The 12,523-nt window shown below is 39.3% G+C and overlaps 1 protein-coding gene across 2 annotated transcripts in view; it reads left to right on the plus strand.

Annotated features, from left to right (window-relative positions):
* Nucleotides 1-431: 431 nt before the first annotated feature.
* galnt9 (polypeptide N-acetylgalactosaminyltransferase 9) overlaps nucleotides 432-12,523 on the plus strand; it is a 173,400-nt gene continuing 161,308 nt past the window's right edge. The window contains exons 1-2 of one of the 2 annotated variants that reach the window (XM_078952666.1): nucleotides 433-1,351; nucleotides 12,296-12,348. Coding sequence is in view for 1 of the 2 variants with exons in the window: in XM_023958682.2 (XP_023814450.1) it covers nucleotides 1,105-1,351 (247 nt within the window). In the remaining variant the exon portion in view is untranslated. Of the gene's footprint in view, nucleotides 1,352-12,295; nucleotides 12,349-12,523 lie in introns of both variants that reach the window. The other variant, XM_023958682.2, reaches the window with a different exon arrangement.

Below are 12,523 nucleotides of genomic sequence, written 5' to 3' on the forward strand. Positions count from 1 at the left end.
GAAATTAAATAATTTTTCCACTAAGGAAACTTTTATAGACTATTTATTTTCTTTTATTCATATGAGGTGAGGTTTCTGTTTGAAACATGACATTTAAAAGAGGGTTCTCTCTCTTTTGCAGTCAAGCGTGTGATTGGTTAAAACATCGTTACACCTGTGAAAATGACCATGCTTTCATGCAAGAGCGGTTGCATAACACGCAAATACCCAATTGCCCGTGGCACCAACACAAGAGGTAAGACAGGAAAAAAATAAATAAATAAAAAAATCCACACGCATCACGGATCAGATGTTACATCTTTTGTATTTTCAAAACAATAAAGCTGTTTTGACGGTTTGTGTGTCATTATTTCATAGGTGGCCCATTGATTTCATTAATGGGGGCCCCTTATAACGAGGACCCTGTTTATTCATGAGCGCTTTGATACGTCAGGACGCAGTGGCTGTTCTCTCTCTGACTCAGCCGAGCGGCTACGCGCCGGAGCCTGGCTTCACATCTCTCTGCAACGCTGGCGCTTGACTACGTTTTGGGACCAATCTGCTGACAATGGAGGCAGCACAGAGAGGAAGGAGGAGGAGAGGCGGGTAGAGATAGAGGAAAACAACAGGGAAGGGTTGAGAAACGCCGCCTCTTTTTTTCTTTTTCTTTTTTAGTTCCTCTGGCTCTGCTTTGCAGAACGGGACAGAAAATGGGCTTTGTCCGTAAATATTCCACTGAGAAGCAAGGATAGCAGGCGGATTTAGCTGCTGCCGCTGTAAGACATTCAGACATACCGCCTTAAAAAAATACTGGCCATTCATCCATCTGTGGGGGAAGACATGTTTTTTGCAGTAGCTGCTTCGGAGGAGGAGGCTTTCTCTGGCGTCATTTTACGTTTATAATATGTAGTGGAATCGACTGGGGAAAGCTCATCTGTGGACGGAAGAGACGTTTTCTCTGCGTGAAGTTGCGCGACAAGGTCGAGATGCCAGCAGGAAGCGAGCACATCCTTCGGAGCTGTCCGTGGTGCTGAACCCACCAGTCCGCTCCGACCTTCTCCAGCTTGACAGAACTCGAGCATGAAGAGCTGATCGGCTTGATTTGAGTCAGCCAGCACAAAATTCATGTTCATGGCTGTGGCACGAAAAATCAAAACTTTGCTGACCGTCAACATCCTGGTGTTTGTGGGAATTATCCTGTTCTCAGTGTACTGCAGGATCCAAGACCGATCCGAGGAGCTCCTCCAGATGGGTAGGATTTCTGAGCAGAGGTTGCGAGCCAGGAATGGACAAGTTACCAACTTAGTGGACAGACAGTCCATTCTTCAGCGACTAGAGAGGTTGGAGGACGTGGTCTACAATCAGCTGAACGGTAGGAGCACAGAACAGTAGTAAAAATTCAAAGAAATGATACATCAACTCATCACATCCAGTAGATTTCTCACAGAAGAGAAATTCTGCTTAATTGTGTCCTGCAAATTTGACTGATAACTATTCTTCATAAGCCTTTGACTGATCGTTTAATAATAGCTTTGTTTTATTTACATTAGACTTTGATTCAGTCTGACTCAGTCATAACCCTGCCTCAGCTGGAGAAATTATGAATCCAGAGCTTTTGAAGGAGTCTGATGTAATGTATTTTCAGCAGAATGCTTTATTATTATCCCCACCACATCACTCATAGTCTTGTTTTCCTTTGAACTATCCTTAATCAGCTGACAGAAATAGCACTTCCTCAATTTGGAAGAATGCAGGTTTGATTCCCACCTTTCCCGCCCATATGTCGAAGTGTCCTTGGGCAAGAGAGTGAACCCCACCTTGCCTCTGTTGGAAGGTTGACTCCAGTGTTTGGCAGTGGAACCGCCATCAGTGTGTGAATGCAAATGTGAATGGGACTTTGACTGTCAGCTCTTTGGGCCTTCAAGGAAGGTAGAAAAGCGCTATATAAGGCATTAACCAATATACAGTATATAATGATATAAACAATGACTGAGTTTAAGAGTAAATACTCTGTTTTACCAAATTTTATGGTACATCAAAAAGAAAACGTGCTTGTAACAAGCCACATAAACCGCTTTTATTTCAACCAAAAATAAAGATAAAATACATAAATCCTAGATTATTCTTACATCATTGAATCTCTATGTAATTTGAAAATTGCCTAAAACTACGAGGCATTTTTTTTACTGTAAAAAGTAATGTTAATCTTTCTGCAAATAGAGGGATGAAAGTGTGGTTCGGAAACTAAAATAGGTTCACTGATTTTAATCCTGTTTATAAACAATCTTGTAAGAAAAGAATTGCTACAAAATTATACATAAGATACAAATTTGCTAGTGTCGCTGTTAGATACAGTGCCTTTTCTTAAAATATTTTTTCCACTTTGTTTTTGCTTTCTTTTAAGTATGTAAAATGGGCAGAAAAATAGGTTTTCTTATCTCTGTTCCCTTTCATTTCTCAGGTACAAGAAATTATTCTTGTTTTGTTTCAATTGTTTTATGAAAATACAAATAAATAAAGAAAATTCAAAACATATTAAAAAACATAAAAAGTTCTGCTATTTTTGACATATATATTTCCATAAATGTGGCATATACAGCCAGATTTTCATAGTTTCTGCTTCTCCATGAAGCTCTGTCTTGAAGTGTAACCCTTGTGCTATCTTAGATGACCCCACCTTTACATTGACGTGTTCTCCCTACCATGACAAAGGTGGATAAAGGTGGAAAGATTTCATGTAATCAATAGACACCAGTTAAGATCAAAAATCATTGAAGAAAAAAGGTTCAGAGCACTGTCAAGTGGGTCTAGATGACCCAACTCCCAATGTCAAAGTGCCTAGGATAGCACAAGGGTTAATGTGGTCCACTGATGCAACCCTGCCTTGTAAGAAATTAACATTGATTGAATAAATAACATTCGTAACAGCCTATTTAATTTAACAACACTGCATTCTCCAGTAATGTTCTTATTTAACCAATTAATGTCTAAAATGTTATTGTCAAAAGTCCTATCGTCCATCTCCTGTTGTCAGATTTGTTGTCTATTATCTTTTATGGGAAAATCAGTAATGCCTCATTTCTTTTAGGTGATAATAGTTCATGTTTATTTTTAATTTAGTTTATTTATATTTGGTTAAACCCAAGCCAAAAACAAATAGGCAGAACAGGTGGGAGGAAAATGTTGCCTTTCACAGGAGTGGATCCCTGTCGGAATGAGATTAAAGCTGGGGCTGCTATTAAAATACTTTGGTGCAGTATCATCATCAACAGATATAAATGCGACTGTTTTGAGTCGGAGATCAAAAGGCTCTGTAAATCCATACATCTCTGATTGTTAAAATAGCAATTCCAGCCAGCACCAGCCTTGAACAAGTTAGTTGTTAGGAGTACAGTACTGTAACTCGAGCCAGTGTGGCTCAAAGGTCCTGCTCACATACTGGTTCAGTTAGTGTTTTAATGTAAGGACTGCTTATTTCAGTAAAATAATACTTCAGAGTTTAGACTAAATGATTACTTTGTTTTGAAAACATCTGTTCTGTTTTTTTATAGCTAATTTTAAAGATGGGAAAATATTGAAACATTACATTTAGGATGGTAAAATAAAGAAGCAACAGCTCAGTAGCAGATAACACAGCAGAATGCTCTGGTTTCTTGATTGTAGGAGGGGCATTAAGAGATTAGCTATTCTAAATTACTACTTTTTTATGGTATTAAAATATTTATATTTTTAGATTCTTTATTTCACATTGACTTGCACACCATATATGAATGTAGGAGATTAGAGGAGAATGTTTAACCCTAACACCTAAATAACTCACGCTCTTTGACAGGTCGTAATTCTTCACCATTTATGCCAGGGATTTACAACCTACAACATTTAAAGAGATTCACATTCAAGTTGATTTCATTGACAACAACACAGGAGGAGCCACACAGCTTTACTTCCCCTGTAGAAAAATAAGACACTGATTGGTTTGTATGTAACTGTAACTATTGTAATAAATAAAAATTAGCTATATATTTTTTTTTGCATAAATTAAACATGAACATAAAAATTAAATTATTCCAAACGGTCTGTCAGTTTCCTTTTATTGTGTTTATAATGGTCATGTTGCTTCCAGACAGATGTATTTTCACATTGGAGCATTTAACCAATCGTATTTCAGCTGTCCTTTGTTGCCAGTCAGGGTGAGGACTTTCATCATGAGTTGTGAAGGTCCTGTGATGCGAAATCAATGTTGGTCATTTATTTATTTCAACCAATCAGATTTTTAATTGGTGTCAGCAGGGCCTTCTAGCAGGCTTAGGAAACCTCACAGTATTCAGAGCTTCTGATTGGACAGATGTTTCAGGAAGACACATGCAGACTTGTCCAGTTTGACATAGAGCCAAGCAGCACTTTTTGATCCGTCTCAGTTTAAAATAGAGCTGACTGTGATGTACACCATCGATGATTTTGCAGGCAAATCTCCCACTGATCTCCTTGACTTCCTTCATCAGAAAAATCTGAGCAAGATCGTGAAATAGCTGTACAGATTTGTGTGTTTGGTGCTGACCATCTTCATGTCCACCTGCGTCTGTCGAGTGGACATTTTCTGCTCTAAAGAAAATTAAAACCTACACAGAAACACAACTGGACAGACTGGGCTCTCGGCACTGGCCTTGATGGCAATAGAAAAGAACTTCTTGACGGAACTGAAGGACAATGATCTACATAACAGGGTGATTGAAGTTTTTTTGAGGAAAGAGAGTAGGATGGATTTTGTCTTCAAATAATCTGATTTTTTGATGAGTGAAATGATAAATATCATAATAAATAATATTACAAATGTATGTGGTTATTTTCAATGTTTTTTGCTCACTGTACTTGCATAACAAGATTTGTTTACTGTTTTGTTTATTCGGTTTATTTAGAGGCATTTTTTGTGGCCAGTGATTCAGACGTAGCACTACTCAAGGCCTGGGTTTATTATGCACGGTCCGCCACTGAAATAGAAACGAAGTCGAGGAATTTGATTTCCTTTCTTGTCTTTGTTCATCCTGGAGAGGACTCTAAATCTGTCCAACACGTTCTCACCTCGAACCCTGTAACTGCTCAGTTACACTCCAGCATCTGCTTGACGAAAGTGTAGAAAAACAAATAGTTGGATGGACATTTCAAAGCTTCATGGCCCCAAAACAATGTTAGTATGCTGCAGCTAAATAGCTATTGGAGCTAAATAGCTCTGCCTCTTTGAGGTATGTTTGGCATCACATAGATAAAAACTTTGACTTACATTGTCTATTTAAGTTCAAAAAAAGATTGTGACACATGTTAAAAAAAAAAAAAAAAAAATTAATGTCTGATTAATTTTGACATTTTCCTGGCAAACTGGTTGCAAAACAGACTCTTTCTTTAAAGTTAGAGTCGGTGGCTTTAATTCTTTTTGGAGCAGGTATAGGTACCGGATGTTCTCGGGTTGCCGGATGTTCTCGGGGTCCTTCAGGGTCCTTCCAATGAGTTATATCACTAGAGGAGACATCACGTGGTTCCTCATGGGAGGAGAGCACCGCCATCTTGGTGAGGTCAAGTTTTGAAGACCAAACCACTTTTATAACATTTCATAAAGAGCTTGTAAAGCTTATAAGCAGTTTAGTAATATGGATTCAGAAGACAATGGTCTGACTTTAGATGTTAATAAATCTTATTAACACTTTCAGGTATTTGCAAGACATCTATAATGCTAATAAATATCTTACTAGCATCTGACACATTAATAAAGCCTAGTAATTTGTTAAGTTAGTTAATAAAAGTTATTAAGATGAACACTTAGGCTTGTGTCAGGCGTCTATAATGCTAATAAATATCTTACTAGAACCCCAAACAATAATAATACTTCTTAATTTGTTAACAAAGGTTGTTAATAAATCTTATTAAGCTTATTTACACTGACACATTTGTTAAGCACCTATAATATCAGTAAATGCATTATTAGCATCTTAAAAACATCCTAATAATAATGCTTGTAAATGTGTTAACTAAGTAATTTAATAAACCTTATTAGACTTATTGTACTAATAAATGTCTTACTAACACCCTATAAATTCATTTATAATGCTTGCTAATGTGTTAACAGAGCTTGTTAAGGAATCTTAATATAAAGTGTTACCCTTCTCCTACAAAACAAGACAAGCACATTAAAAAGACAAGACTAAGATAACAAAGAGAAAAAAAGAACAGCAGTAGATAAAGATTACAACCAATACATTAACAAATAAGACAAAAAAAATAACACATAATAAAATAAAATAAAACGTGCTGCCCTCTCACCCTTCCGCGGGTGGTTTGTCACCCAAGCTCGGGTCCTCTACCAGAGACCTGGGAGCTTGAGGGTCCTGCGCAGCATCTCAGCTGTTCCTAGCATTGCGCTTTTCTGGACTGAGAGGTCTGGGGTCTTTCCAGGGATAGGCTGTAGCCACTCCTCCAGCTTGGGGGTTACTGCCCTGAGTGCTCCAATTACCACAGGCAGCACTGTCACCTTCACTTTCTGCTTTCTCCAGTTCTTCTCTGAGTCCCCTGGTATTTCTCCAGTTCTTCTCTGAGTCCCCTGGTATTTCTCCAGTTTCTCATGTTCCTTCTTCATGATGTTCCCATTGCTTGGCGCTGCGACACCATATATATATATATATATATATATATATATATATATAAAAAATGAAAAACCATCTCCAAAAATATATATAATAATTAATGAATAGAACGAAATAATTATCACATCAAAACTTCTGGTTATTTCATGGAAAACCTCTATTAACCCGTCATTTACGAGGTCCTGTACCGATACTGGACCCTCCCGCTCCCCCAGGCAGCCTCCCCCCACACACCCAGACCCCGCAGCCCCGGTGGATGTCACCCAGAGCGACTGCGGTCCCCAAGAGGGTTGCCCCGTCCTGTCCCAGAGCCAGGGAAGGAGTGATGCCTGATGCCAGCCCCAGGTGCAGATGGGCAGCCCAACCAGCGTCGCTGCCCCCCCCTGAGCAGGGCCCCCCGCCAACCCCCCACCCAGCTTGGAGCCATTTTGGAAAACAATGTGACTCCAGCAATGAGGACATCTTATCACATCCCCCAATTCTGTGTGCACATGCATGTGCAAGTATGTGCCTGTAACTCTGTTTTTTTTAAATTCACCTCTGTTTCGTTTCATTAAACCAAGAGGATATTTTAGAGCCAAAAAAACCTAAGTAAAGAAGTAACATGGGTTTTATAGTCCAGTAATTGTAATTAATTACCGAAAATGGAACTGTAATTCGTTAAATTCCTCCATTACTGACAGAAATAATAAAATTACAGTAATTTGTTACTTTGTAATCCGTTACCCCCACCACTGCCAACAAGTATACAGTATCAAGAGCCATAATGGATGAGGGTCTGCACCCTGCCTACCACCTAAGTCACTTTTGCAAAGTAATGCAGGACAGTTTTTGTGGAATATTTAATTGTTCACTAAAACTTATGTCCATAAAAATATTATTTGCTTACTATTTCTATGGGATGTTTAGACAATGATTTAGTCCAGGGATCAGGAACCCTACAAGCCAATAAAGACTTTTTTTGTGCTATTATATAGCACCATCCTGCGAGCATTGGTAGTACCATACATGACGGAACCTCCACGGAGAACCAGCACTATTATCTATTGTTAAAAAAAAAATCTTTACATAAACAATAATCGTTGACTAATCGAGTAATTGAAAAAATTATTGTTGACTAATCGACTTTTGAAATAATGGTTAGTGACAGCCTTATTATTACCGGTAACTGATATTGTGTGTCAAAGCTGATGCTTTGAAAAGCATTGTTTTCCAAAGATGCTTTTCTCTGCGCCAGAACCAGCTGATTCAAGTTGATAACAGGAACAGTCAAAGCATCGCGATGCAGCAAAGAGCATGTGTTTTTTAGGTGTCGTTGACGACATCTCTTGTGTGACATGGTTAAAGAGCCTAGGATTGTTTGTGTTTCTGTCTTATTTTCTAGCACTGTCATTTTGTCTCTTTTTTGACGATAACAAACTTCATTATCTGTGGTCAAGCACACTATCTCACCCCCAGACTTCTATGTTAAATTCATTGCAGCTAGTGTGGCTTTAGGGCGGAAAGAGTTTCTTAAGTTATCTACACTTCGTTTTTAACATGAGAATACATCATTGCTAATCCTAGAGGCTTTTTCGATTACTATAGAACAAGGGTCAGCAACATGCAGCCCGGAGCCGGCTCTTTTATGCCTGTGCTACGGCTTTTTTATGGTTTTGAAAAACAACTATTATCTTCTAAGATAGTTGCGCTGCCTTTAACAGTGTTGGGATGTGCCAGCGAGCAGGAGAAAGAAAGCCCCATGCACGCGTCTTCAAAGAAAATTGTTCCCAATGTTAGCATCCATTGCTCCAGAACAGAAGAGCAAACCCGTTACCCTTTCATGCTAATGCTCTGATTGCTAATTGTAAAACTGTGGGATGGGTGTTTGCCCTTGTGATGAGTCAGTGTGCATATTTGAATGGGAGTGTGTTCCTTGTAAAAACAGGATATTAATATAATTGTGCCAAAAGCAGAGAATTGGGTTTAGTGTTTTGAAAAAATTGTGTTTTAGAACTGTAATTTTAGTGTAAAGCATGAATTGTGCTTGTAGTTCTGCAGATTTGGTTCAAGGGGTTGGTCAATGAGTTACATGCTGTGGTCATTGTGCCTCAAGTACCAAAGTTTGTGTTTAAACAACTGAGAAAAACTAACTGGGTTAAGGGATGGAGAACAAGGTGGAAGAAAACTGATACAAATTGGGGATTTGTGTTGATGCCGATTAACAACTAAAACCTGCTGAGTTGAGAGTTGGCTTTTTGACCCGCGCCCCTCATGGTCATTCCATACACCAACATATGGTCAATAACTATGGCCAGGATCTCATCAGAAATTCTTGTCCTCTGTCTGGGTCCAGGTCTTGCTGCGGGTATCTGTTATCCATTTTTGAAAAACTTCTCAGTTGTTCCAGAAGTGTCCTTATATTCACTGCAGTTGTTTTGCAACCAGTGTCTTCAGTTTTGATCACTTTTGTGTTGATGATAACTTCTGTGTTGGAACTGAGTTTGAGTTTTGTCTCTTTGTGTTAACATTTTGCATCTTGTGTGCTGTGAAGGCCAACTGTGTTTTAAAGAATATGTCATGTGTTCTGCAAGTAGTAGATTAGAGTTTTGCAAATTGCATGTTAATAGCGAATTGTATTTTAGGTTTAGACCAAAGAGTGATGTTTTCGAGAAAAGACTTACAGCAGTTGATCGACTGGTTTGGAGAATGGCAATTAGTGTTTTAGCAATTGGGGGGAAAAAAAGCTGTAATCATCAGTTTAAACAAATTGAAGATAGAGCTGTCAGTGAAAATATCTACAGATGAGCCAGTCTAAGTCACACCTGTGCAATAATCATGCTGTCTAATCAGCATCTTGATATGGCACTCCTGTGAGGTGGGATGGATTGTCTTGGCAAAGGAGAAATGCTCACTATCACAGATTTAGACAGATTTGTGAACAATGTTTCAGAGAACTTGTCATTTTGTGTATGTGGAAAATGTTTCATATCTTTGAGTTCATACCTTAAAAATGGGAGCAATAACAAAAGGGTTGCGTTTATATTTTTGGTCAGTGTATATCCACTCATGCTCTTCAATAAATCTACCATATCTTTAAATCTGTTTTTTTGTAATTTTTTTATATGCACACAAGTCACATACACTGATTGTTATGTGTATAATTCATAGCTTGTCAAATGTTTAGGGTATCACTGTATGAATTGTGAGGGAAAAATGAGGGGACATTAATTTTTTTTCTTATTGTTTCTTATTTGTTTTTTTATTTCTGTTTATTTTTGTTTTTTTTATTTTAAAATGTTTTTTGTATATATTATTATTTTTATTATAGTTTTTTATTTATTTATTCAAGAACTCATGGAAATGATTTGCATCAATCCAATTCTCTGACGGTTGAAACAATAGTTTGGATTGAATTGCTTTAAATAAAAAATAACAGTGGACACACAAGGATGCATTAGTTTACTTGCATTGAGCATAAGTACGGAAAAGTAGGGAAGATTGATTCACCTTTATATGGACATGCATCAGAGTTTACACTCTGTTTCTGCTAATAACAGCAAAACGGAAACAGAAAAAAGCTTTAAGTTATCGTCTGTCCCCATGACGCCCATCTGACTTGCTACTTTCTTACAAAACTGCTTCCTCACATGGAGAAAAGTACAGACATGTTTAACTTGCTTAGCCACAGTGGCAACAAAGCTTTTAATTCCCCCTAGTGGTTTTGCTGATGTGAAGCTTCAACCACAAGCGGACACAGTCCAATGCCTCCTTTAAAAAGGAAATTAAATAGGAATTTAACACTTTTTCCCTCAAAAATGTATATCAATAGTTTAATTTTCAATAGAATACTTATTTCAAACTCAAAATCCCAACTCCCCATTGTTACCCTTTAAAGCCTATTTTGCAGTACTCTATAACTTTCCCACAGACAGTCGGAGTGTTGTTTTTGTTGAATTTCCCAAAGTCTGGGTTCTGGAGCAGGAATGCTCTGGTCCACAGACAAAGATTTTGCCCTTTGCTTCATTGTTCACTTCTTCTCGTGTGAATGTGTGCTTTACTGGTGCTCTTGACAGCGTATCTGCAGTTATCGAGCACTTTCCGGTAACATTCTCAATGTCAAACATAAACTTCATAAGTCTCAATCGAAACCTCAACATCCTCAGTGGCAACTCCTCCACTGAGCCTTGGTGCTCAGCAAGTGTATAAGAGGCCTATGGTCGGTCTCCAAACTGACTCTTAGTCCATGGTTGAAAGGTGCTAGCCTTTCACAAGCCCATGTCACCGCCAGAGCCTCTTTTTTCTATTTGAGTGTAGTGTTTTTCTGCAGGCCTCAAACCTCTGGAAATGAACATTACTGGCCTCCAGATATTTGTTCATGAGTGAGGACAGCACCAAGCGCATCTGAAGATGCGTCAGCTGCCACACACGTCTTGGCATCGATTGAATATGAGGCGAGTACCGGTGGTGAGCTCAGTTCGGTCTTAGTTTCTGAAAAGCCTCCTTCTGAGCGTTTCCCCAATGCCATTTGTTCTTTTCACTTAGCAGGTCTCTTAATGGCTTTGAAAATGAGGTCAGATGAGGGAGAAGCTTTCCTAAGTAGTTGGCCATGCCCATAACTCTCCTCACTGCCTCTACGTCTTTCGGTTCGGGCATCTCCACTATAGCCTTGATTTTGTTTGGATCTTGGGACACCCCTTCAGCTGTAACACAGTGGCCTACAAAAGAATTTTATCTTTGGAGAACTCAAATTTATCGTTCAGTTTCAGTCCCTCTGCTTCGAATCTCTGTAGAACTTTGTGAAGCCTCTCAACATGCTGCTGCGTGTCCTCTCCCACGACAACGACATCATCTGCATGGCACACCACCCCCTCGCACCCCTCCAGCATCTGTGACATCCTGCGCTGGAAATGCTCAGGAGCTGATGAAATCCCAAATGGCAGGCGGTTTAACGCCTATCTGCCAAAGGGTGTGATGAACATTGTTAAAAGTCTGCTCTCTTCTCTCTCGTCTCATCCACTTATTCAGGTGTGTCATGTCAACACACAACCTTATTTTCCCTGGTTTGGATTTTGGTGCCACAACCAAGCCTGCGCACCACTGTGTGGGTTGTGTTACTCTCAAAATTACTCCTGCTTTTTCCATCCGCTTCAGTTCCTCTTTTACTGCGTCTCGCAGAGGTAGCGGCACTCTGCGTGGAGTTGACAGGGCGTATAGGACCGCTCCCGGTTCCATCTAGATTTTGTATGGTTCTTTCAACTTCTCCAGACCAGAGAACACTGTGGGGTATATAGCCTTAAAATCAACTGGTTGTGCCTGTACTGTACTCACCCTCTCAATGAGCTCTAAGGCAGTTTTTGCGGGAAGGCCTAGCAATGGTTTATATAGTCCATTTACCACATACACATCCTGCGTAGTCGTTCTTTTATCAAACGTCAGCTCCCCTTTGAAACATCCCTTTACATCCAGTTTCTGCTTGCCTGGACCATACAACACTTGGCATGGTGGTTGCAATATCCCCTGTTTCTGTGGGGAGTATATGCTGCTCGAGATCGCTGTGACACTGGCACCTGTGTCTAACCTAAACAAAGTCTTTTCCTGATTGAGGTGTATGATTGTGCTCATCAACCTCTTTGTTTGTCATTTTATCTAAAAATGCAAAATCCTCTTCATCGCTGCTTTTACTGTGCTTTTGTTGTCCACAGATGTCGTGGATTCCCCTGGAGGATCTACCTTTCTTTGCATAACGTCCTTTTTGGTGACATTTTCTGCATTCTGCATCATGGGCAGGACACTCAGACCTTGTGTCTCTTTAACTGTCCACATCTGCAACACTCAACTGTTTTCATGTCATTTTTGCTTGTTATAGCTTTAAATGTCTTCAAGTTTCGTTTTTGGATAGCCTCCACCTGTCCTGGTTGTTCCGCCCCTCT

This window comes from Oryzias latipes, chromosome 9 (assembly GCF_053564925.1).
Source record: "Oryzias latipes strain Hd-rR chromosome 9, Olatipes_Hd-rR_3.1".
Classification (NCBI taxonomy): Eukaryota; Metazoa; Chordata; class Actinopteri; order Beloniformes; family Adrianichthyidae; genus Oryzias; species Oryzias latipes.